The sequence below is a fragment of the Anomaloglossus baeobatrachus genome, chromosome 5 (assembly GCF_048569485.1).
Source record: "Anomaloglossus baeobatrachus isolate aAnoBae1 chromosome 5, aAnoBae1.hap1, whole genome shotgun sequence".
Taxonomy (NCBI): domain Eukaryota; kingdom Metazoa; phylum Chordata; class Amphibia; order Anura; family Aromobatidae; genus Anomaloglossus; species Anomaloglossus baeobatrachus.
This window is the reverse complement of record NC_134357.1, coordinates 377,076,766-377,104,633: the sequence shown is the minus strand read 5'-3', so window position 1 is coordinate 377,104,633 and position 27,868 is coordinate 377,076,766. Positions and strand designations below refer to the sequence as shown.

Here is a 27,868-nt window from a genome sequence, read left to right as displayed (position 1 = left end):
CCCCTGCAGAGTTCTGACCTCGCTTGTGAAGAGAGCGGAAGCGTCCAGAGACGGCGGGAAGGAAAGAGACCCAGAAGCCTGCTGCTGGGAGAGGAGCTGCTGAAAGAGGCAGAGCGGAAACTGAACAGCTTGCTACTAGAGGCAACGGCGAGTCCACTGCTGGGAAATCGTGCAGAAGACGGCGCAGAAGAAATGGCGTCTGACCGCAGAAACCCAGAACCGGGCTCCGCTGCCTGGTGGTATCGGGAGCTGGCCCAGTTCTGCGACCGACTGGAGACCCGGGTCGTGGAGCAGATCAGAGAAGAACGCATGGAACTTCTGGAGATGGCTGCCGCGGTTCAGGCCTATGAAGGGAGAACCGCACGACGAGTGCCAGACCGGACGGCGACGACTCAGACCCCGATGCTGCCACCGATGGGTGAGTCCAGTATTAGCCCTGCCGGCCCGGAAGCCCCGAACCCTGCTGCCACGCCCGCGGTCCCTGAAGAGGCGCCCGGCGCGGCGACGCTGAGCCAGGCCGCAGCCACGCCAGGTGCGGCCCGCCAAGCCCAGGCCGCCGCAGCGATGCCCTGCTCGGCCCGCCAAGACCCGGCCGCCGCAGCGATGCCCTGCTCGGCCCGCCAAGCCCCGGCCGCCGCAGCGATGCCCTGCTCGGCCCGCCAAGCCCCGGCCACCGCAGCGATGCCCTGCTCGGCCCACCAAGACCCGGTCCCTGCAGCGACGCCCAGCCCAGCCTGCACAGATCCCATCACAGCTGCGACGCCGATCCAGGCCGCCGCCATACAGGGCGCGGCCCGCCAAGACCAGGCCGCCGCCATACAGGGCGCGGCCCGCCAAGACCAGGCCGCCGCCATGCCAGGCGCGGCCCGCCAAGACCAGGCCGCCGCCATACAGGGCGCGGCCCGCAAAGAGATTGCATCACCATTTACCCCGGCCTGCAAGGCCAGAGCAGACACCGCTCCCCAGTCCAAAGAGGTCCCTGCTAGGAAGTCCCTGATAGGAGAGGACCCCGAATACTGGAAGCTGAAGGCTGACCTAGAGGCCCAGTTCCCACAAGAGATGGTGGATCGGTATCTGCTCCCTCCGCACACCCCCAAGAGGGTTCCGGCAACCCCTGCAGCAACCACGCCAAAGAGTCCCCCGCCTGGGCCTGCTGAAGAAAGCCCATCCCCAGCACTGCCACCAAAGGAGTGCCAAGAAGAACTAAGGGGGAGAGGAGGCCAGGAAGCTGAGGAGCTGACTCCGGAGCCACCGGCAGTGGAGCAATACTCAGAGCCGGAGATGTTACCCTATTCCCGTTGGGATGAGGAGGACTTGACACCGTCTGCTGATGAAGACCAGCCCAGAAACCTCACCTGGGGCCCTGCAGGCATTGAGGTAACAGCCCAGCAGAACCCAGCCCGCAAGACAAGGCGTCGCAACAGAACAACGCTGTCCCCTGCACCACAGTCTCCAGAGCAGAGAGAAGTCACAGCCAGAGACCTACAAGAAAAACGGTCCCTGAGAAGAGCCAAAGCCCAGGTCAGAGGACCCCTTTGCAGAGGAGTAGTGGAGGATTTCAATTTGAGAAGTGGATATGGATTCATTGTAGCACCTGGTGTGAAGGAAGGGATATTTGTCAACCGAAGAGATGTGAGCGCTCATCTGCCTAGAGGACACCCTGGCAGAAACTTAAAAATGGGAGACACAGTGCAGTTCACCATGCACCAAGGAGAAAGAGGATGGTATGCCTTAGATGTAGCACCATGTCCCAAAGAAGAAAGAAAAGACAGAGATAAAGAAACAGATACAGGAAAGGAAACAGATGAAGATAGAGAAAGCAGAGACAAGGAACCTGCAGATGAGACAACAACAGATGAAGAAAAAGGTCAAGGAAACAACAGGTGCCGCAGCCCTACAGGCCCAAGCCCTGGTGAAGAGGAATCTGCCTAAGTTTAAGTAAAGTACAGCAAGTTTTGACCAGTTGGAAAGTTTGTTTTGCAACGTTCTCAAGTTCAAGTAATGTGCCCACAAAAACTATTGTGAGAAAACCATAAACCTTAAGGCTATGAACTGGCTATAGCCACAAACTCTCGCAGTGTAAATAGTTACACCAGAGGGCACCACCACCACCAGAGTCAGCCTGTTTAGGGGCTTGGCTCGTCTGCAACCAGGAGGAGCCCGTCCGTATATAGGGCCTTGGCTCACCTGCGACCAGAGAGCATGCCTGTTTATGGGGCCTGGCTCTCCACCACAAAGAGGGTACCTGGTCAGCACCAACTGTGGAGGCCGCCTCTGCATCCTGCCAGAAGAGGCTGAAGGCGCGGATCCACCAGGCCAGGTATACCCTGAAACCACCAGCCCATGTAAGCCGCCTCTACATCCTGCCAGAAGTGGCTGAAGCCGCGGCCAACGTGAAAGGGTTTTGGGTGGGTTAACGGACTTGTGGGTGGAGGGTGGTGATGTATGGTACCTGGTGCTTTTAAAAATGTTTTACATGTTTTAATGTTTTATGCATTTTAAAATGTTGTCTTGCAGCCCGAGGACGTGCTGGTGATAACTAAGGGGGAATGTGGCGCCCCTGACCTGGTCAGGCACCACTGAGTACTGCACCCATGCTGGGGACAGTACAATACAGGTAATCCAGAAGGCTGACAGGGGTGTGGTACACAGGCGCATAGTAATCAGCTCTCACACATGTACCCATGAGAGGACCCCTGGGGATCCCAGGAGGGGGAAAAGCCTTGACCTTCACTGGAATAGTGGAGGGGGCCAAAAGCCTCCATCTCCTCTCAAGGGGTGTGGTAAGAGAATCTGGTTGCTAGGTGGCGTAGGCAAGAACAGGAGAGGAGGGGCAGTGAGTCAGTTAGAGCAGAACTCCATAGGGCTCAGTGAGGAGCAGACCTGTGGGGCTGTTGCTGTCTAACAGCGCCCGCGCAGTGGCTACTGACGGGGGAGAACGGTCAACTAGGAGTGCTACCCGAAATCCATCTTCATCTAGAGAGAGAGCAACGGAGTGGGAAGTAAGGAGACTGCTAGAGAGTACCAGGCCCAAACGGGCGGCAGATCCCGAAGCGGAGATAGATCCAGCTTTCTTTTGCTAAACCTGCCGGTGTGGGGCTCTCAAAGCCCACGCCACAACACCACAAAAAGCCGCAGCCACGTAGCCACAGTTAGGGCCCATAGCTCACAGGAGGCAAGAAGCTGGAGTGATCTGGCCCAGGCAACAAGCACACGGCAAACGAAGGGGAGTGAGGCTTCAGCAACTTCCCTGGGTGACCCCCATAGGGACTCAAAGTCGGGGTCACCCCAAACCACCAAGGGCTAAGGAAGGCGAGTTAGTAGTCACCCTCACAAGTCAGCCTGAAGGACACCTGGTTCCCGCCTGGTTCATCCCAGCTACGCCCGGGTTACTCACCCTGCCACCTGAAGTGAGTAAAAACCCTGAAAGACATTCTGCGTGTGTGGAGTTATTCTGCGCCTTGTGGTACTACGCACCTACATCGGGCCCTGGGGCTTGCCTCACTCTCAGGAGGCTATTCCAACTAACTGCACATACCATCAGCCCCAGGCGACCCTCAACCTGCAGTGGCGGTCCCTACTGGCCGCAATACTGAGAGTGGCGTCACGACAAGAAGAAGATCTCCTACCTGTGACAAGAACCAGCTACGTGGAGTCCCTGAAGGTAATGCACCGACACTACACCTGTGGGGCTTCACACTGCCACTTCAGAACTCCCCAGCACTTTGTTTTCATCCATTTCTGGGTGCTTCTTGCAGTATGTTTGGGGTCATTGTTTGTCTGGAAGACCCATGACCTAGGACCCAAACCCAGCTTTCTGACACCGGGTACTACATTGCAAACCAAAATCCTTTGGTAATCTTCAGATTTCATGATGCATTGCATACAGTCAAGGCATAAAGTGCCAGAGGAAGCAAATCAACCGTAAAACATCTCTTAGCCTCCACCATATGTGACTGTAGGTACTGTGAACTTTTCTTTGTAGGTCGCATTACGTTTTTGGTAAACAGTAGAATGATGTGCTTTACCAAAAAGCTCTATCTTAGCCTCACCTGTCTACAAGACACTTTCGCAGAAGGATTTTGGCTGGCACATTTTGGCAAACTGCAGTTTAGCTTTCTCTCTGTTAGCAGTGAAGTCCTCCTGGGTCACCTGTAATAGCATTTAATTTCATTCAGATGTGGACAGATAGTTTGTGCTGACAATGATGCACCCTGAGCCTGCAGGACAGCCTAAATTTCTTTGAAACTTGATTGGGGCTGCTTATCCACCATCCAGACTATTCTGCCTTGCAACCTTTCATCAATTTTTCTCTGCCGTCCACGTCCAGGTAGATTAGCTACAGTGCCATGGGCTGTAAACTTCTTGATATTGTTGCTCACTGTGAACAAAGGAACATCTCTGATGATAGACTTATAACCTTGAGAGTGTTGATATTTTTCAATGATTCAGGTTCTCAAGTCCTCAGACAATTCCCTTCTCTTTCTGTTCTCCAAGCTTAGTATTGCGCGCGCGCACACACACACACACACACACACACACACTGCAAAGATTGAGTCAACCTCTCCCCTTTTTATCAGGTTTCAGGTGTGATTTTCATGTTGCCCACACCTGTTACTTGCCACAGGGGAGTATGAACGGCATTACATGCATGAAACACAGTTGTTTACCCACAATTTTGGAAAGGTGGCAACAATTTTATCCTGCCCATTTTTTGGGTTGTGTATGGAATTCTGTCCAATTTGCCTTTATTTTTATGTTTTTTTTTATTGTGTTCCAATAAGCACAAAGGAAATAAACATGTGTAATTGCAATCATTTTCTAGGAGAAATACTTCATTTTCTGGAACAATTTCAACTGTGCGAACACTTTTGGCCATGACTGTATGACCATACATCTAGCAAGACTAAAGGCCCCTTTACACGCAACGACATCGCTTTCAAGATGTCGTTGGGGTCACGGAATTCGTGACGCACATCCGGCCTCGTTAGCGACGTCGTTGAGTGTGAAACGCAGGAACGACCGTCAACGATCAAAAATACTCACCATATCGTTGATCGTTGACACTTCGTTCTAATCACAAATATCGTTGCTGCTGCAGGTATGATGTTGTTCGTCGTTCCTGCGTCAGCACACATGGCTACATATGACACCGCAGGAACGAGGAACATCACCGTCCCTGCGGCCATCGGCAATGAGGAAGGAGGTGGGTAGGATGTTACAGCCGCTCATCTCCGCCCCTCCGCTTCAATTGGGCGGCCGCTTAGTGACACCGCACGGACCGCCCCCTTAGAAAGGAGGCGGTTCGCCGGCAACAGCGACGTCACTAGGCAGGTAAGTTCGTGTGACGGCTGTTAGCGATGTTGTGCACCATGGGGAAGGGATTTGCCCGTGACGCACAAAGGACAGGGGTGGGTGCTTTCACCAGAGACATCGCTAGTAATCTCGCTGTGTGTAAAGTGCCCTTTAGACTGCATGATAATTATTGTTTATTTGGTCTCTTGCAAAGAACGATTAAAGACCAAAATGTAGAGAAAAGTAAAAGCTGATGGCTACCTAAAATTGACTACTAAATTGTATAACCTCCGGTTCTTACCTGACCTCCAATTTTGGCTCCTTTGTATTTCCCATACTTTGCGACTTACTATCCCAACACAGACTCTCTTCTAACATCCAAAAACTTTCAACACAATCTGAAAACCTTAACTTTTCAGAAAAGCTTGATGACCCTATTGCCAGTACACTACCACGTGAGCAGCTTCTTTCCTCACGTACTGCATACTTATTCCTCTCCTTGCAGATTGTAAGCCCTCATAGGCAGTCCTATTCTTCATCCTCTAAAAGAGGCTTCCAAACATACCATAGTTAGTGATCATCTATCCACAGCAATAGGAGCCCAAGCAATCCCAAGAACTGAGCTCTACAGAGCTCCATTGTGAATAAAGGCTGAGCATGCGTACCTCTGCTCTATTCATTGTCTAGGAGACAGCCGAAAAGAGTAAAATGTTGTTCTTGACTGTTTCTGTAAGTCCAATATGAAATGAATAGAGCATAGATGCATATGGTTGAACCACACTCCATTAAGGTAGGACTTTGTAGAGCTCTGTTCTTGGGATCACTGGAGTTAGGACATCATTGATCATCTTGGGAAAACCCCTTTAAGAACATGTTTGCTGTACTTGTTTTCATTGTCTCTGGTTACAATCTAGAACCTAATCCTATACGAATAGCACTCTAGAATTTATGATGTTTTCAATACAAAATACTTGCTGTCTAATTGAAATGTAACAAGGGTGACGTTACCTACCGCCAATGCTTGTTATACTAGCAGATCTGTAAAATTGGCAAATTAAAGAGTCCAAAGTACAAATCGTAGGCATGTTTTAATCTCAGAGGGAAAAACAAATATATCACTGCGCATTACTTGACATGCACACTGCTTTTTCCTCAGTCTCTTATCTAAATCTACATAAACAGCATGACCAGCATGAGTGCAGTTATTCTTCATCTTAGAAAACATAGTGCTGGTAAATATGTAATGAGTATTTCCAGAGGAAAAAATATATTAATGGAAAGTGGCTCAGGAAGACCAAAAAACACAAAAAAAGCTTCATTTTTTTATTTTTAATGTATTTATGTGTAACGTTTCATTGCATCTCATCTGGTGTAGTGTAGCTATGCAGACAACTGTATTATGGATCAGTGAACCTATGGAAATGTAGTATGATGCCTATAGGCTTCTATGGACCAGTCCTGATCCACCAGATAAATCCATATAAATCCAATATTTTTCATATTACACTACATATATACATATATATATATATATATATATATATATATATATATATATATATATATATATATATACACACACACACACACACACCATATATATGTGTCGTAAATTTCACACTGGCCACTATGACATTAGTCTCCCACATACTGTTCTATAGAGATGACTTTTCAGCGGTCTTCTTAACATCATAAACAGGATTACAGGATTTCTGTGTAAAGTAGCATCAATACTTTGACCCACCATTCGCAAAATTGATGGCACAGCTACCACCTTGACCCTCCATTCACCCCTTCCATTCTCAATTACCTTTGCCCAGAGTACAGCATGACTATTGCTGCTAATGTCTATATGAAGAATAGGCGGTAGGAGTTTAGTGGTCAGTGTGTAAGCTGCAAGGTTTTTTAATATTTAGTGATATATATATATATATATTTTTATATATATATATATATATATATATATATATATATATATATATATATATATATATATAAAATATAAAGCTGAATGTGTGTATGTATGTATGTATGTATGTATGTATGTATGTATGTATGTATGTATGTATGTCCGGGATTGGCATCTGCACCGTCGCAGCTGCAGCCACAAAATTTTGCACACTCACACTTCTGGACCCCGAGAGCGTCATAGGCTATGTTTTGAGGGGAAATTTTAACCCCGCGCTTTACAGTTATTCGCCAAAACTTCAGAAGAATGCGCAGCCACGCCCTTATATGGAATGTTGGCGTGTCACAATGCAGCCAGGGAAAGAGACAGACACAGACAGGGAAAGAGGCAGACACAGACAGGGTAAGAAACAGAGATAGACAGGGTAAGAGACAGACACAAAGAGACAGACATGGATAAAGAGACAGACAGACAAAGAGACAGACACAGGGAAACAGACAGACGGAAAGAAAGGGTAAGAGACAGACAAAGACAGGTAAAGAGACAGACAAAAAGACAGACACAGGGAAAGAGACAAACAGGGAAAGAGAGGGAAAGAGACAGACAGGGAAAGAGAGGGAAAGAGACAGACAGGGAAAGCGAGGGAAAGAGACAAATAGGGAAAGACAGACAGGGAAAGTGACAGATAGATAGACAGACAGGGAAAGAGATAGATCGACAGACAGGGAAAGAGATTGAGACAGACAGAGAAAGAGACAGAGACAGTCAGAGACAGACAGAGAAAGAGACAGACAGGGAAAGAGATAGAGAGAGAGACAGTTCAGATATATACAGAGGGGGAGACAGACAGAGAATGGGAGAGAAACAGAGAAACAGTTACTATCCCGGGCGTTAATACATTCTATTTATACATTCTATCCCGGGAATGTTAATACATTCTATTTTAACAACAGTTATTAACCCGGGCGAAGCCGGGTAGTACAGCTAATATTATTACATATACAGCTATAATATTATATATATATATAAAGATCATCATACAAGTACATTTAACAGAAAAACCTGATTTAAACAATAAGTTTTTTCTGATACATGTTTTCTTCAAATGGGAAAGAGGAACCTTTTGGATGAAAAGAGTGAATTGAGAATATACCTACAGCATTAAAGTTTGGGAAGAGGCTGAGTGGAGAGACTCCATTGATCCTAAATGTTAGAAGATGCTTGATGTCCAAATGTGTTTGGATTGGTCGGCTGGGTATCCCTAGAGATGCCAACAATGGACCACCAGGAGTGTGGGTACCTAGAAAAAAAGAAGCTCATCACATATTTGACCACAAGATAAAATAGACTTACAGTGTTAAATAGATATGAGTTGCAAGGCATAATTATTATGGATGCTTTGGTGCTCAGTACTCATTAAGAGCAGTTGAATGCTCAAATGGGTGCAACTCTAATATAATAGAAAACAATGGGAGACTCAACCATTTTTCCAGGAAATTTTCTGGAAAAATGGTTGAGTGCTCCACTGACTTCCATTATACTCGGGTACTCCAGTCGTGTACATCTGAGCATCCAACTGCTCTTAACAAGTACCGAATAAAAATCTGAGGAAAAAGCACACAATAGGGTCTTACCAGATATTAAGGGGAGATGTACAAGGAATGACACTCACCTAGAGAGGTTGTGTAAGTCACAACCCCTATGCAAGCCCGAGATAATGGCGGCTGCTGCAACACCACGAGGGTTAAGCTTCAATGCTGGAGAGACGAGACAGGGTTAATGCCACGCTGCTGCCGAAGTAATAGACTGTTGATTTGAATCAATTCTTCTTTATTTTACAGGTCTACATGTTTCAGAGGTCAGAGCCTTCTTCATCAGGACAACGGAAATAGCATTGTTGATTCTTCCTTAGTCCTGATGAAGGAGGCTTTTGACCTCTGAAACGCGTAGACCTGTAAAATAAAGAAGAATTGATTCAAATCAACAGTCTATTACTTCGCCAGCAGTGCAGCATTAACCCTGTCTCTCCTCTCCAGCAATGAAGCTTAACGAGTACCGAGCATGGTAGTGTTCATTCATCACTAATAATTAGAGACTAAAAAAAGGATAACTGCTCATGGACACTTCTTGTGGTCCCTTGAAGCAGTAAAAAGCATGTGAGGTGATAGTACTGAAAGAGGGTGCTCTGGTGGTATAGTAGTACTGAGCATTTGGACCCTGAACTTGGGTCTTCAAGCTGATGAAGACCCTTCATTGTGGTTTGAACACGTCGAAGCATCCTGCACTACCATCATCTTGGATAGTTCTACTGTTTCCAGGGACCACAACTTATGCCCAAAATACATTTTTGAAACAAACTTCTGCAAGCCAATTTCTGAAACACTTGGATGGATGTTGGTAACCTAAAACAAGGCTAGAAACTTGTTCTTCCTCCCCTGCCTGTTCTGAAGGTCAAAAGTGCACCATAGAGTTGTTCCTATAACGTACACAGCTTGTACAGGTGAGAGACACATGTTTATTGCTTGTACATATATCCTAAACCCATAACACCAAGATAGAATCCTCTTTTCTACATTTTTGCAGAAATGTTGGGTCCAGCTTTTCAAAGACATATCCAAGGTAGTACAGATGTTTAATTTTTTACAAAATGTTGAAAGGATTCATGAGATTACCTTTCGGTGGTCTATTAGGCTGAATTCACAGATATACTTTGCTTTTTGCAAGTCACGTACACCTAATGACAATGTTGTGCACTAGTTTGTCATCCAATGCAAAACAGAAAAGCTCAGGGGTGCAACCAGCTAGACACAAATATGTCCCCCTACGAAACCTTTCTTGTAGGGAATCATGATAGGAGGGACAGAGACGAGGATATGGCCTCACAGGCTGATAATTTATATGACCTTTCTATTTTCACGGTTACTGTATATTTCATAAACCATGACATTAAGTTAAGTTATGACTTTCAGTTGGTCATAATGGTGGAACAATATCATTTTTTCATGGCCATATATTTTTTAAGTGTAACTGAGGGGCCAGTATCTATTGTACAGGTTGGTAATGTGATACCAAATATGTATAATGCACTAGAATATACTAATAACTGAATCTATACACAGGAATTTGTTAGGACATTGTTTGATATACACCAGGCAATATTAAAAAAAACCTTGGGTCCTTCAATGAAACCTAAACTGCACAAGGGTATCCCTGTGATGCTTATAAAAAAGGATTGGGCCACCCTTTGTTTTTGGTTATTTACATGTTAATAATATTAGGTGAGGTGTAGAAGGGATAAATGGGAGACATCAGTGTTATCTGTTCTCCATCATTATAACAGAATAATAATATTCACTTGTATACCGCCATTACTCAACACTTTACATACATCAGCTACACCGTCCCCATTCGGGCTTACAATCTAAATTCCCTACCATTAGGTCTTTGTAGTGTGGGAGGAAACCGGAGAACCCACATAAACACAGGGAGGACATACAAACTCCTTGCAGATGTCCTGGTGGGATTTGAACCCAGGTTCCCAGTGCTGTAAACCTGCAGTGCTAACCACTGAGCCACTATGACATTTTTATCAGCCATACTCCAACACCTAACCAAAAAGCCAAAATTTATCGCAATGCTGCACAATTCCACTACAGTACTGAATATAGTGAGGACAAATCTGATGTTTGATTTCTTCTAAAGACTCAAGTAGACCGTTGTTTTTATACCCATGAGATAGATAAGAAATATATAATTGCTGGTGCCACACCGCTAGGATTCCCACTAATCACCCCCTGTTCCCCCATGCTTGATTGCCAATCCATTCACACCCCCATTCTAGTAATTGTGTGGTGTGAGGGGGGCACCTTTGAGTGATATAACATTTATTATCATTGATCCAAGGTCTGAATCAATAAACAAATCCTTCACATTTGACAAGACATACACTACCTATGAAGGAATAGGATAATATACTGCATAATGGTAGAGATGGAAGAATCAATTTGCAGGACTCCGATACATTGGCCAGGTCAGTGATCTGTGACCGCTGGATGGCAAACCTGCGAATCTCCTTACTTCTCAGCATTCCCAATTCTTTGTTTGATTAGCCTTCATTGTGGCGTGACGTACACACAAAATCACACCAGCCCGTGTATAATTAAAAGAATAGCCAGGAATGGCGGGAGGTAAGAAGATTGTAGGTCTTCCATCCAGCGGTCACGGATTACTGACCTGATGTACTAGAGTCGTACAATTCCATCCTTCCATCTCTACATAATACTGATATTTTTTTGATCAGTATTTAAAGGGTTATTCCCATCTCCAAGATCCTATCCCAGTATATAATTGGCATAATAATAATATTAGCAAATACCTCCAATTAGAAATGTAGTATAGACTCCTGAAATAGCCATGTCTCTTACCTTTTGTGTAGGGCATTACAGCTTAGGTATCCATGATTACGACCATAAGCAACTAACTGTCCCTATATGAGTGGACATAACCATGGATACCTCCAATGCCCTGCACATGAGGTAATAAACATAGCTAATCAGGGGAACTATACTACGTTTCTAATTGGAGGTATTCACTAATATTATTATTATTATTACACCTACTACATATTGGGATAGGATCTTGGAGATGGTATTACCCCCTTTAAGTCATCACATATTATTTTAAAAAAATCAACGATTTTAGACGATTTAAACGCATATATGTGATGTATGTGCGTCTGAAATTGACAGAAAAAAAAACCTGTCAGGGTATAAAGCCGGCGTGCTTGTAGAGAGGAACGATACTGCAATCTTAAAATACAACCGTGTATACACTTTGTCAGCAGCAGGTCTATCAACTAGATTCAATTACAAAGATGTCCTATCCGTAGGGCAGTTTTGTACTTGGGTTTATACATTTCCATGAAATTTCATCCTCTGGATATATAACGGTAGTGGCAGAAGAAAATTTACTATGTTGCCTTTTTATTAGGTAACGCCACCTATTATCTCACCCACTACTTCTCTTTCTGTGGGTGCTGGTATAATGGATGAGATGTCAGTAGACTCTTCAGTGATCACACAATGAAATATATCACTGAAATCAAATCATGCCGTTCTCTTATCAAATATCTAACCCATCTCCCAGGCCTTTACGCTTTTCTTTCTGGACCCTCGTCTTACCCTATTCTGTGTCATGTCTTCTCCTGATATTCTTCTATTGTCTAAGTGTTCTGTAGAACATAAAATAATGATTCCACATCAAGATGAGGGAAAATGCGTCTTTACGGTCATAAAAACACAGACTGCTGTAGCCTGGCAGTGATAAAATGACCTCTTTCTGGTAAACCGGCCCTATTGAAATCCTTATCAGCGTCCCCAAACTGCTTCTAACTACAGGCACAGAAAATGCAGCAAGCCCTCTCAAGCGTGGCATTGTTCAAATTAATTCACAAATCCCCCCGAGGGGAAATCTGGGAATCGTTTATAGAAAGAAAGACTAAATTAAATCTATATTTATAGAAAGAATAAAAAGAAAAAAAAAAAACGGAGAAGAAAATCAAATGGAGAACAATACAGATGAAGAGTGGTGTATCCCTCGGGGTTATAGAGGTTCAGGGGCAGCGATGGCCGGACACAGTCTGGTGAGTTGTGTTAATAGCCAATTAGATGACATTCAATGGCTTCCTCTTCGTATTAAGATCAACCCTTATACTTATAGAGTGAAGATGTGCAAAGGAAATCTCACAAATGCAATAAAAAATAGAAATAGAAATATATAAAGTGATAGGTGAATAAGGATGTTATTACAATTAAATAAAAGTTCCTTTAAAGGCTTGGTCCACTTTGGTTTCTCAAACTATTTTCATGATCTGATCTTCAGGAACGCACCGCTCCCCTACCTCCTGGCTTGCTGGCAGGTGGTGAGCACTTCATGACTGACCAACCTCATGGCTGAACCACCTGACGGTTCGTACCAACCTCATGGCTGAACCACCTGACGGTTCGGAGCAACCTCATGGCTGAGCTGCCTGACAGTTCGGACCAACCTCATGGCTGAGCCGACTGACAGTTTGGACCAACCTCATGGCTGAGCCGACTGACAGTTTGGACCAACCTCATGGCTGAACCACCTGACAGTTTGGACCAACCTCATGGCTGAGCCGACTGACAGTTTGGATCAACCTCATGGCTGAGCCGCTGGCCCAAACTGTGCACTCTCCTACACTGCAAGCAGAAGCAGCTTTGACTTCACAACATAGGAGGAACACAGGCGCTTTGAAGCTCGCTGGATCCAGTGATTGGCCCAGGTTAAGGCTATGTGCACATACTGCATTTTTTTGACGCTGCGTTTTTGTGCGTTTTTGGCCTCTAAAAACGTACAAAAACGCACCCGCGGCAAAAAAACGCATGCGTTTTTACTGCAATTTGGTGCGTTTTTGGCTGCGTTTTGATGCGTTTTTAATCTCTGCGTTTTCCAATGCATTGCATGGGGGGAAAACGCAGAAAAACGCAGGAAAGAATTGATATGTCCATTTTTTTTAAGCTCAAAAACGCAGCTTAAAAAAAAAGTTGTGTGCGGACAGCAAAAATGAAAACTCATAGACTTTGCTGAGGAAGCAAAGTCATGTGGTTTTGAGGCCAAAAACGCACCCGAAAAACGCGCAAAAACGCCGTGAAAAACCCACTGTGTGAACTTACCCTTAGAGCAGTGATTACAATGTCTATACTTGTAACAAGTGTGCGCTCCTTGCCTAGTAAACTTGCCACTTCTGATGGACTACGGAAGTGGCCAGTAACCAAGGCAACAAACAGTACACTTTAAAATTAAAAAATCCCTCTGTTTTTCAAAACAAAGAGTATATAATACATTGCAAAGTTTCATAGTTTTTAAGGTTGAACGCTCAAAACTTAGGTCCATCGAGTTCAACCCACAGCCTAACACATTGATCCAGAGAAAGGCAAAAACCCCATGGGGCAGAGAGTAAACTCCATAGTTGGAGAAAAATTACTTCCTGACTCCACATACGGCAATCAGACTAGCTCTCTGGATCAATGCATAACTGATAATATTATACTTTTCAAGAAAGGCATCCAGGCCTCTCTTAATGTTGAAATGGTTGATTCATCACTAACATTTATGTGGCAGAAAGCTCTATAGCCTTACTGCTCTTACAGTAAAGAATCTGTATTTGTGATTATTATTTACCCTTCTTTCCTCCAGAGTTAGAAGATGACCCTTGTCACTATCGCTGGCCTAGGTGTAACAAGATCATTAGAAAGGTCTCTGTACTGTACTGTCCCCTCATGTACATTGTAATAAGGTCGCCCTTAAGCCTTTGATTTTGCAAACTGAATAAACATGATGCGGTATTGATGCAATTTTTTGACAGGAGATGCAGATTTGGTGCAGGAATATTGTGTATATATTCTAGTACCAAATCTGCATCTTTTGCCAAAAAAACCCCAAACAAAACACGGTTTTCTGCAAAGAGATGCAGGTCTCATTGAACTCAATGAGTTCACCTGAGGTGAGATCACTGACTAAATGAGTGACTACAGCTCAGTCACTATCAGATTCCCCTTAAAAAAAGTGACAGGTTGATATAGAATAATTTATTTGAATTTCTATTAAGCTATGATTTTTAAAGGTGTATTTAAATAGATATTATAAGAAAATATCTTATATAATTTTAGAATCTTATCAAGGTGATGAGTGTAGATAATTCCCTATGTAACAAGAATTACTATGAATTAAAATTGCTAAGCGAACAGTTAAGGGATCAAGAAGTAACTCAAGTGTTACTGAATATTACTTATGAGATCACATTGATACCAGTGTAACAATATAGTACAAATGCAAAAAAAGCTATTTTGAAAAGAGGATGGGGTGTTATTACAAAGAAAGGCTGAGAAAGCTGTTCATTTTGATATGGAAAAGTATAAAATATAACATGTAAAGGATTTGTCCAAACCCATTTGGACAATTTAGGCATACGGATGTCATATATGAGGACCCTGATCAAGACTGGGAGTTACTGCAAAGACTGACTCCTACTCTAAATGACTTAACCCAACTATAAATTCTATATTTCAATTAAACCATTCCCAGTGTATTCCTATTCATTTTATCTTTTTAAATTACATGTTTTGAGGGTGAAATCTTTTTTTAAATTTAACAGGTGCACAAAAGGCACACGCTATTTGTCAAACGCTCCTGATTCATTAAGAGGCATGTGACTCATAATGAATCAGGAGCATCTCACCTTACCACGCTTCAATGAACATCTTGATGAATCAGTGTCTTGATGTCTGTCGATTTCTAAAAACTAAACACTTTTATAATTACCATGAATTAAAAATGTTCGACTATTCCTTCTGTCTACTTCCTGTTTTCAACTTTCAGTGACTTTTTGTTTCAGTCTCATAGCTTATACGTATCAGTCTCATAGCTTATACTGTGAAACCTCAAACAGAACATCATGCTGGTGCCGTGGTCACTCACCTGAATCTTACCTCACATTGTAAAAGGGATGTCATCAGGAGACTGGCGCTGCAGTCACTTCCCACAGATGCTTTTGCCATCCTGAAACAGGGCGTCATCAGTGACATCCGTTTCAGGGACAGGTCTGGTCTCTCTTGTACTGGATGTCAATTCCGATGCATGCTTGGTATGAGCTCCCTTTCAATATGCATTGGCTGCACACTCCCTTGCTGACTACTTTTCAGAGAAAGACTCTGCTTTAAATTCGGGCACTTTTGTGAGACATTCGGGATAATTCTGAGCTCTTTTGTTAGTAGATGATATTTAGAAAAATCACCAATCTGGGGAAGCCAACTCTTTTATGAAATAAAAAAGGACAGTCACAGATTGATTATAGGTAGAGATGAGCAAACCCATGTAAGTTCAGGTTCGACGGGTTCAGCCGGACTTTAGAAAAACCCTGAACCCCAATGGAAGTCACTAATTGGCCAGTTCGGGTCTCTGCCCACATGCAGCCAGCCCTAAACAGATCACTTCTGGGGCGCGGGTAGGAGAGGTTTTTCCATTTTTATTGTTTGGTACACATTATACCCAATCACGCTGTTGTTACCCCTAGTACGAGCCTTTCAAACACTGCAAGCAGCTCCCACTGTATTGAGCATTGAGCGTGCCCGAGCACTACGATGGTCACACAAGTGATTTTCATATGTAAAGCACCCGAAGTCTGAACCTTGTTTTTTTTGTGTAAAGTCTGTGTTAGGTATGAACACCGAAAGCCGAACCTTGGGTTCGCTCATCTCTAATCATAGGTAATTTTTAACCCCGTAACGGTACATCCTAAATCATGAAGGGGTAATCGCCACTGTTGCGGTGAGCTGGCAGCAATCTCAGCAAATATCTGCTAATTCGAACAGCAGACATGTGTGGCTAACAGGTGCAGGTGGATCCGCGATCCACCTGTGCCTGTTAACTCCTTAGATTGCGCTGTCAAATGTGATTGTGTGATTTAAATGGCCACGGCAGGAAAATCGCCTTTCCCTGCCGCCATCGGAGGCCCTGTACTCAATCACGTGGAGCTGATGGTTGCCATGGTAGCGATGAGTTATGTGATGACTCCTGTCACTATCATGACATAGTTCCTGTTACAACCAGCAGTGCAGCGGCTGTAACTGGAATACAGCATTTCTGCTGATCAGAGCTGTGCAGCTCTGATCAACAGAAATTAATCAGCGATCAGACTGCTAATTCTTATAGTCCCCTAGGGGGACTAGTAAAATAAAAAAAAACAGTAAAATAAAAAAAAGTTTAAAAAAACCCTCAAAGTTCAAATCACCCCCAATTCAAAGTTGGAGGTTTAAAAAAATAAAAATAAATAATAATAAATAAAATATATATAATACACACACACACATATATATATATATATATATATATATACACACTGTATATATCATATATTTTTATGCCTGATCTGTCAAAGTATAAAATCAAATAATTTGATCGGTAAAGGGCGTAGCGGAAAAAAAATTCCAAATGCCACAATTATTTTTTTTGGTGGTTGCAAATTTTGCGCAAAATGGAATAACAGGCGATATGGCAAAAAATAAGCAGTCACTGAGCCCCATATCCTGAAAAATGAGAACGCCACGGGTCGTGGAAAATGGTTTAAAAAGTGTGCCACTTTTTTGGACAAACCTCTGAATTTTTTTTAACCCCTTAGATAAAAGTAAACCTGAGGCATCACATCGACCATTCGGATTTACGATATAGTGAACACAATGAATAAAATACCCCCAAAACAATCGTGCAATCGCACTTTTTTGTGATTTTTCCGCTCTTGGAACTTATTTTGCCTTTTTTTCCAGTACACATTATGGTTGCATTTAAAAGCACAACTTGTCTCACAAAAAACAAGCGCTCATATGGCAAGATTGATGGAAAAATAAAAAAGCTACAGCTCTCGGAAGAAGGGGAGCAAAAACAAAAACAAAAAAAACGGAAAATCGCTCGGGGTGATGGGGGGTTAAAGTCTCCATACACATTAGACTAATGTAGACCAAACCTGCTGCTATCGGCGGGTATCAGCAGTCTAATATATATGCGGGCTTCTTGAAAGATGATTTGGGAGGAGAGAATCCAAGCTTGGGGATTCCAATGGCTGATCCCCTTGTTTGGCAGCAGCTTTCTCATAATAAATATTGATCTGATCAGCAAAGTCAAGCGTACCAGTGTATAGAAGAGTCAAGAATGATAGAAATCAGGAAATTAATTGTTTGGCCGACAGCTATCCAATTTTATGAATGAGGATCTACAGTATATTGTAGTGTACACTAAACATACAGGTACCTGACCCCGTCTTTCTCTCCGCACACTCCCCACTCTCACCTTTTTCTGTTTTTCTTTGATATTTTAGCGTGTTATTAGTTTTTCCTTGATCTATGTTACTTCACCCTTTTTAATTACCCTTCTGTTTTTCATGTACCGCTATTTAACCTGTTGATTTAAATAAATTAAAATAAAAAATATATACAGTAAATGGTTGAATTGGTGAAAAATCTATGGTATTCTTTTCCTTTATATGTCACAAAATCAGCTGCCCTGTGTATGACGATTTCTCATATGTTCACTTTGTACATCATGCTGTATGGCTGGCCAGTAATGTAATATATGGCATGGGCACAGACAGTAAACAAAGATCAGTAGTAAAACTGGAAAGAAGAGGTGAGCACGGCTTATTTTTTGTTATAAAACATTTCCTGACATTTTTATTTATTCTTTTTTTTACATATTATATAGAAGTAGGATAACCAATGTAACGCGGATCTTCTGGGATCGATAAACACGTCAAGGCTACACGGAGACAGTATTTATCACATGTGTTTGATCAATAAATAACAGCTACATAACTTGTTATATTTTTTTTATTTATTTTACCTACAAAACAATAAAAACAACATGCAGTCATACAGAGATCAAAGTCAGGTATTCTTTGGAATAAGTAAACAAAATGTATAATTTACATCATATAAGTGCTGACATTTGTACACCAGAAGTTCAGTGTTACACCTTCATGTTCTATATGAGAATCATACAGAAGACCCTTTTATCTACAAAAATGAGGTCCAAGTATTGTGAGGGCCAACGTTTAAAGTTTTATTAATGGCCCCAGAATGCTGAATAAATGAAAAAAACAACAACTTTACTCACCTCTCAAACTTGTTCCCCTCCTCTGCTCTCAGCCCAGTGTACCCCTACATTGTGACATAACCAATGGAATCCAAGTTCTGGACTATCCCAATTTCCAGAATACTGGGCATAGAGCCATGCTATATACCTTTCAATTAAATGTTTGTTTGCGATAAAAGATGGTTGCATGTCTGTACAGTCAAGTCTCCATTCACCGTTTGTCTGGATGATGATTGTGCCTTGTCTGCTCAGGGATCCTGCACCTTTCAAATGTTTATGGTCTATCCTGTGGATATGAATGGAGGGCCACTTTGAGAATGTGCCTTTTTTTCCTAGATTTTGAATAGGAAACTGCAGAATCTCCATGTTTTTGAGCAGTTTTGAGTTTCTGACGCAGATCTGGAGAGTTTTGGCTCAGTTCCTGATCCAAAAACCTATATTTTTGTTAATATATTATATATATTATATATATATATAAAAATATAAAAAATAAAAAAAAAATATAAAAAAATCTGTGTGAACATACCTTACATTTTTTGGGCGTCAGATGAAGCCTCAGTGGAGCGCTCATCAGGTGTGATTTCATTCACAAGATATGTATATGTATTTGTTGTTGACTGGCTCTACTTTGGATATTTGTTTTTTACCTGGCTATCGAACTGTATGTATTTTACTCTATTTTTTTAGCTAACCATATCTATACAGTCCAGGTATGAATTTCATTATGTTAAAGCCACTCTTCATGCCTACATATACAGTAGTTTCCCTCTCAATCATCTGCGCTTCTTTCCCCCATTTTTGATCAATTTTGTTTTAATTTTATCAATGAAGTATAGGTAAATATTTAATAAATATATTCTCTTTGCTTTGCCTAATCTTAGGATTTTCCATGTAGCGTCCTTTATTTTTTCTAAAATCCATCTTTTTACAAGCTAACGATTAACAGTTAATGATCACGTGTTCTATTATTCCATATATTCATGAATTAGAGTGGAAGTTGCAATGTTATACGTGTTGTAAAAACAAAACAGTGAGCCGGAGTATGAGATGGTATACATGGAACTTGTGAGACCATGTTCACACTGGCCATGAGACAAAGAGAAACCAAGGAAAAAATTGTGAAAACATACCCTGCTGTAACTAAATAAAAGCATAGTGCATATAAACATAGGGTACTTAGTAAACACTGTTTTTGATCAAAAAAAGCATAAAGCTATCCCACCAAATGTCAAGATGTACCCAGTTGGGATAGTACCTACACTCTCTAATATTAAAACCTTACCATGGGTCTAAAATAGGCCTCAATGTGGCTAAGGGCTGAGAGCAACCGGGTCCCAACAGGACACACACAGTCAGGGGGATTCACAGAATGAAATGTCCAGCTCGCTGAGAAGGGGGCCACTCCCTGTTTGTACTGAATACAAAAAAACTACATAAAAACAAAAAAGTGAGCCGGAGTATGAGATGGTATACATGGAACTTGTGAGACCATGTTCACACTGGCCATGAGACAAAGAGAAACCAAGGAAAAAAATTGTGAAAACATACCCTGCTGTAACTAAATAAAAGTTATACATGTTATACGTGTTGTGTAGGCTTATGCTTGAAAAAAGGAAAAGGAAAGGACAGCTCACCTTTGATGATCGGCAATGTCCAAGCGGTGTGGAAGCACAAAATCACACCACTGTTGGTTGAAGAGGTAGAGAAAAATGATCTAGCTTCCAGTTGATTAAGATAAAATAAAAAAATGTATTCAAAACATAAATGCACAAAAGTCGGTAATAGGTACATATTGGAGAGTCATAAAAAAGATTTTCCCATTACATAAGCATATCACATAAGCAGACGCGTTTCGAATGCAGTGTGCGTTCTTACTCTTGGTTCTGTTTGTTTTATTTGTGAATAGTTCAATTATTCCAAATTATTAAATTTTTATTTAAGATTAAGGTAACATACCACCAACGTGCATATACAAGTATAAGTAATTGACCAAATCGGTCTCTTGCATATAAATACAGAGACAATGTGTACAATGAACATATACAGTTGTCAGAAATGAAGGTTCACATATAAGGGATGGAGTCAGAGCCCAAACTTATCTTTGGGACCACACACACACTGGTTCAGGCAGCGCCACATAGTATGGAAGGAAGATTTCAGTCCATATAATTCCAAAGAGGTATATAAAGGTGCTCTCCAACAATTCCCTTTTTATTGATGAAAGTGAGCCTTCAACTTCATTGAAAATAGATTATCTCCACCTCAACGCGTTTCCCCATACAAACACCGTATGGTTCATCAGGAGGCCAAATAGATATAGTTTCAGATATGCAGGTCCATGGCGCCATCAGCAGGGATCCATAGCAGACAGACAATGCTGTAGGTATATTGCTGCCACAGTCCAGCTCGCCCTGGACTGTGGCAGCAATATACCTACAGCATTGTCTGTCTGCTGTGGATCCCTGCTGATGGCGCCATGGACCTGCATATCTGAAACTATATCTATTTGGCCTCCTGATGAACCATACGGTGTTTGTATGGGGAAACGCGTTGAGGTGGAGATAATCTATTTTCAATGAAGTTGAAGGCTCACTTTCATCAATAAAAAGGGAATTGTTGGAGAGCACCTTTATATACCTCTTTGGAATTATATGGACTGAAATCTTCCTTCCATACTATGTGGCGCTGCCTGAACCAGTGTGTGTGTGGTCCCAAAGATAAGTTTGGGCTCTGACTCCATCCCTTATATGTGAACCTTCATTTCTGACAACTGTATATGTTCATTGTACACATTGTCTCTGTATTTATATGCAAGCGACCGATTTGGTCAATTACTTATACATGTATATGCACGTTGGTGGTATGTTACCTTAATCTTTAATAAAAATTTAATAATTTGGAATAATTGAACTATTTACTGTCTGATAATATTCCTGGGACGTTGAGTCCACTTAGTGTACTTGTTTTATTTGTGCACTTATATTTTTTAATACTTTTTTACTTTATCGTAATCAACTGGAATTTGGATCAATTTCCTCTACCTCTTCGTTGTGTCGGATTATGACACAGCACTAAAGATTAGAGATGAGCGGACCCGTGGAAGTTCGGGTTCGGCCGGACGTCAGATGAAGTTCAGTTTGGGACCCGGACTTGACCTGAAGGGAGGGTGGGCAGAGTTTTTCCATTTTTCTTTTGTTTGGTGCACACTACATCTGATCATGCTGTTACCCCCAGTGAGAGCCATTCAAACAATGCAAGGGCTGAGTATCAAGTGTACCTGAACACAGCAATGCTCATGTGAGTGGTCAGCAAACGTAAAGCACAAAAACTCAGAATCTGAACCCTGTTTTTTTCTAAACTCTGTTTGGTACGAACACCGAACCTCGGGGTCGCTCATCTCTACTAGTGATGAATGGACCCGAATTTTAAAGTGTGGTGTTCGTGCCGAACACAGACTGTACAAAAGAAATTAGTGTTCAAGTTCAGAATTCGGGTGTTTACGTATGCTGACCACCCAAGAAACCAGTGCTGAGCTCAGGTATGCTCGGTGCTTGGCCCAGTGTGAGCCGCTTGCAGTGTTTGAATGGCATGTGTGTACATAAAAAAAAGGTGAAGACCCCTCGCTCCCCCGAAAGTGTTCTGTTTATGGCTGGCTGTATGCGAGACCTGAACTGCCCAATGAGTGACTTCCAATGAAGTTCAGGTCAAGTCCGGGTCCAGAACTGACCTTTATCTAAAGTCTGGCTGAACCCACCGAACCAAACTTCCATGGGTCTGCTCATCTCTACACAGCACACCTAGTGCCAAGTTGTACCAATACCAGTAGCTCATTTCTAGTGGACTGATCAATTTCACAAACTGGGGGTAGTGATTAACAATTCTATAAATCAATATACTGATATGAATGGGTCGTTAGGAAGCTTGCTGTGTTGCTGGTTTTACAGAATTTGATAAACCCATTCTTATGAATATTGATTTCCTAAGGGAACAGCTTGTAATATACATAGACAGAAATGTTTTTTGAAGATTGCTTCTAAATTCATGTTTCCACTGTTTGAGCGTATATGGACACAGGATAAGATTCTCAAAGTAGTAATTGCATACTGCGAAACGATAATGTGGAGTTCTACTCTAATCTGTATGGCATTAAAGCTGCTTTAAAAACATAAAAAAAAATGTTTGGAGGTTTATGCCAAACAGGGATGAGGTCATGTCAAGGCTTCAAGAACTATGACAAGAACGATAATTTTCCTGACCTAACTGATAGTCACATTGGTAAGAACATAAACTTACCAGTAAACAATGTGTAAAGAAGACCATGACCACGGGAATATAAAAAATGTTGACATGTGATTGGAAATATACAACATACTCAGATTTTTTTTTACTTTCTCAGTTTCCTAATAATGAAGTTGGTTACATCTCACACCATAATATAAAAACAGGGAAATAGACATTACATTCTAGATGTTAAAGGTTGGAGTATAGTGTCAGACCCTTGGCCTAATAGAGTCTTGCTTTGGAATTCCGGCTAAAAATCTTGAAAGCCAATTTAGTTTTGTTTTCTATTCTTAAATCGAACCTGCCAGAACAATTTTACTACAGAAACTAGTGCTATGGCTGTACATGTCCTGGTATAACAATAAAAGGATCACTGTTTTGTAGTAATACAATCTGCCAGTGCTGAGAAATCAAGCTTTGAAGCCACATAGAAATTAGTATGTAACTTGCATGTGGCATCAAAGCTTGATTTCTCAGCGTTGGCACATTGTCTCACTACAAAGCAGGTACTATTCTACTGCAGTTGTAGGATCTATTGAACAATATCTCCCTGTTTAGCAGTACAACTATCTTGTCAAGTTCCCTTTAAAGGGAATCTGTCAGCTGTTTTTTGCTACCTCATCTGAGAGCAGCAAGATGTAGGCAAGGAGTTCCTGTATTCAAGGATGTACCACTTAGATTACTAGGTACCGCGGCTCTGATAAAATCAGAGTTTTTAGATTAAGCAATGCAGCAGACTGAGAAAGCTAACACCCCCCACCCCACTCTTTCAATGTACAATGTCTATAGACAATGTGATGCTAATCACACGAGGGGCGGAGTTGGACAATTTTGCACTAGCAAGCTAGTCATAGCAATCAGAATGTCTTAGTGATAAAACTCTCAGTTTAAATAAATAACTGCACCGGAGCTTGACATGTGACACATTGTTGAATTCTGTCTTTTAACCCCTACAGCATGCTATCCTCAGATTACAAAGCAAAAACCTGCTGTCAGATTCCCTTTAAAAACAACAACTTCTATGATATAATTCTTTAGAATAGAAGTTATAACCCTGTATCTTCTAGAAACATGTGTGATCACATTGCAGCTACAACTTCATACACTTTGAGCTTCCCACCTTCCTTCTGAGACCAAGGATTCTGGTTCCCTTCTGTTTTCAAAGTAATGAATTGCTTTAGAAAAGTCTAGCTCATTAAGTACTGGGCCATCAATAGCAATTTTAAGAACATCGTTAAGGTCACCAGCCGTTATTTCCCAATTACTTCTCTCCTTCTGTAGCTCTTTCACCTGACTTATTTTATTGAATAGTACAGACCCAAGAGGCATGACTAGAGCAACAGCAGCTAAGACTGTAAAGTCAGGAAAAAGTTCATGCATCTCAGAGTTGGAATGGACCAGCTTCACACAAAGATCTCGAAAACTCAAGTGGCTAAGGCTGAGTACAATACGTTTGAAAAGGGCAAAGTCATTTGATGCTCTTTCAGGAACCAAAACATGGGAGAAATGCTGTAGAAGGAGACGTAATTCCATTTCGCCATAAGAACAAATGTCATCCAGGGAGGATGGGTAACTTTTTGGGTTGAAGACAACTGAAAAAGAGCTGATTACCTTAAGTACACTGCTAGGAAATCGGTCCTGCAGGCTCTTGCACACATTTTCAAGACAGGATATTTTTATAAGTTCAAAGTCCTGTAATTGGGCTTGGGAGCAGTCAACTAATTCTACTCCTTTGTAGTAAAACCTGCTTTCATTGTCCTCATCGGGATGCTCATTAAGCTCATTAAGGAATTCTTGAAAGTTCTGCCCATTTGTAGATTTTTGAGCTTGCAGAGTTGCATGTGAAGCTGTAACTATTGGATTTATCATCGATAGATCGAGATCCTCAATTTGGAAGAATAGGTTGAGTTTTTGGAAAATGGGAAGTATATCAAGTAAAACCTTGGTGAAAGCCACAAACCAGAACTTTTTCAGCTCCAAGCACAGTCCATTGGCTATAGGAGACTTGGCAGATTCACTTTCAAGTAAAAGAATAAGAGTTGGCCACGAAAAGTCAATGGTTTCAACAGCTCGCAAGTTGGATATCCAGTGAACTATTCTTGCACAATTTAAGTCTATGCCACAGACGTTGAGTATATTATGTAACTCATTAAAGCTTTGATTTTCCAGATTTCTACTTCCATACAGTCTATATATTGCATCTATAATATTTTGATATTTTCTTGCATATTCAACACTGGTAAAACTTTCACTCGGAAGCAAAGACCTTCTGTGTGAGATACTGTGAAACTCTGATACAAGTGGACAAAAAGATTTCAGCTTTTCACCAACACCACTTTGCCTATCTGCCATTAGTGATGTACCATCGGTACTAAACCACGATACTTTCTTAGGTGGGATCTGAAAGTCATTCAATATGTCCTTCACTTTGTCAAATATAGAGCTGGCATCCCCTGAACACAACTCAAACTTCCCCAGGAATGAGATGTGTAGTTGTCCATCACATGGTGAAATGGATGTAGTGAACACTACAAGGCTTCGTTGTTCTGTGATATCGATGGTCTCGTCAAACACAAGCCCAATGAATGGGGAGTCTTTCAATCTGTTTCGATCTTCAATGTGTAGGACTTTAACAATGGCTGCCTGAATTGATCAAACACAAGGGTATGTCAATCTTAATCTCTCACATATCTACATGATAAATGTTAGAAACTTCACCAACTACAACAACAGGCATCTGTGTAATTACTAAATTAGGTAGACAGCCATATTCATACAATATAGTTGGGCATTGGAACATCATAGAGGAATATGTATTAGTGGTTTTGATTCTGTTATAGTCTGTGTATAACTGACCATATGATTTCATTTATTTAGTAAGGTTTGTTTTCATGAGAATTTTAATTGACCAAACCCAATTTGATTATATGGAGTAGTGCAAACGTTTGAATCAGATTTTGAAAAGAAAAAATGCTTTAACAAAATAGAAGTGTTAATAGTTTATTTTTATTAATTAACAAAATGCAAACTGAATAAATTAATAATTAATATTTGGTGTGACCACGCTTTGCTTTCAAGACAGCATCAATTCTTCTACCATAGATAGAAGAAACTCAGGAACTATTGAAGGAACTCAGTAGGGAGCTGGTTCTAAACATCTTGTAGAACTAACCACAGATCTTCTAGTGTTATAATCTTTTGCAAATACTTCTCTCTTCTTGTAATCCCAGACAGCTTTGATGATTTGGAGATCAAGACTTTGTAGGGACAATATCATCACTTCCAGGACTCCTTCTTGAAGCTGAAGATAGTTCTTAATTACATTGACTATATGTCTGGGGTTATTGGTCTTCTGCAGAATAGGTTTATAGTCAATCAGATGCCTCCCTGATGGCACTGTATGTTAGGTACATATATGCCTATGTTTTTCAGTATTGAGGCCACCATTAATCCTGACCGAATCCACAACTCAATTTGAAGAAATGCAGCATCAAACAGGCAAGGAATCTCCACTATGCTTCACTGTTGAGTGCAGACACTCATTATTGTACCTCTCGCCAGCCCTTCAGTGAACCAACTGACTTCTGTTACAGTTAAATAATAACATCAGTCCATAGCACATGCTACCATTTTTCTACACCCCAGGTCTTATGGGTTTTTTGTGCTTAGTTGAGTCGCTTGGCTTTGTGTCCTTGCCAAATGTATGGCTTTTCTTCCAAGACCACACCTTTCCATACTTCTCTGAACTGTAAATGGATGTAGATGGGTCTCACTGGTTGCTGTCAGTTCTGAGCTGATGGCACTTCTGGATATCGTCTGATTTTGAAGGGAAGTAAGCATGATGTGTCTTTCATCTACTGCAGTTTTTTTGCCTGACCGCTGTAACAACAGTCCACAAAGTTACCTATGTCTTGGTGTGTCTTCAATAGAGTATGAAGAGCTAATCTTGAAAGCCCCAGTCTGATTTGAAATCTTTGCTTGGGAGAGCCTTTCTGATGCAGAATAACTACCTTGTCTCTTGTTGCTATGTTCAATCTTATCATGGTGTATGATCTGTGGCATAAAACTGTCTTCCACAACCTTAACTGTGTTGCAGAGTTTGTCTGTTCCTCACCCAGTTTTAAACCTCCTACACGGCTGTTTCTGTTAATGACTGTGATGATCACTATCAACTATTTGGTATAATTGGTTACTCATACACCTGACTATAATCCTACAAAATGCCTGACTTTGTGCAAGTACCTAGAAACACTGAGGCTGCTAAGAAGGCAAAGGGCGGCCACACCAAATATTAATTTGATTTAGATTTCTCTCTTGTTCATTGGCTTTGCATTTTATTAATTAATGAAAATATACTGTTAACACTTCTAATTTTGAATTCATTTTTACTCTTCAGCATTTTTTTCCCAATGTGCCTAATACAGTACTTTAAATTTCCTATAGAAAAAAAAATACATATTATGAGGCACAATGAATTCTATAAAATCTGGCTATAGTCACTAAGATACGGTAGGAATTTGATTTCAAGTTGAATGCCTTTAAAAATACAACATGAGACTCCGTGCCTATATCTTGCAAAAAAAAAAAAACAGAAAAAAAACCCCCACGTCTTTTTTTTCTTTTTCACTATTGACAACAAATCAACATTGTACTTGACCTATTTAAAGTCACATAGACGGCAGAGAAGCGTGGAGGCTCAGATCTTTGCCTTGTTCT

The 27,868-nt window shown here is 41.6% G+C and overlaps 1 protein-coding gene across 4 annotated transcripts in view; it reads right to left on the bottom strand.

Moving 5' to 3' along the window:
- The window catches only part of ZNF385C (zinc finger protein 385C), a 509,180-nt gene that overhangs the window by 112,966 nt on the left and 368,346 nt on the right, over positions 1 to 27,868 (bottom strand). For 2 of the 4 annotated variants that reach the window (XM_075350020.1, XM_075350021.1), the window contains one exon: positions 8,362 to 8,504. In XM_075350020.1, coding sequence (XP_075206135.1) covers positions 8,362 to 8,504 — 143 coding nt within the window. Of the gene's footprint in view, positions 1 to 8,361; positions 8,505 to 21,825; positions 25,796 to 27,868 lie in introns of those variants that run through there. The other 2 variants (XM_075350019.1, XM_075350017.1) reach the window with 1 other exon arrangement.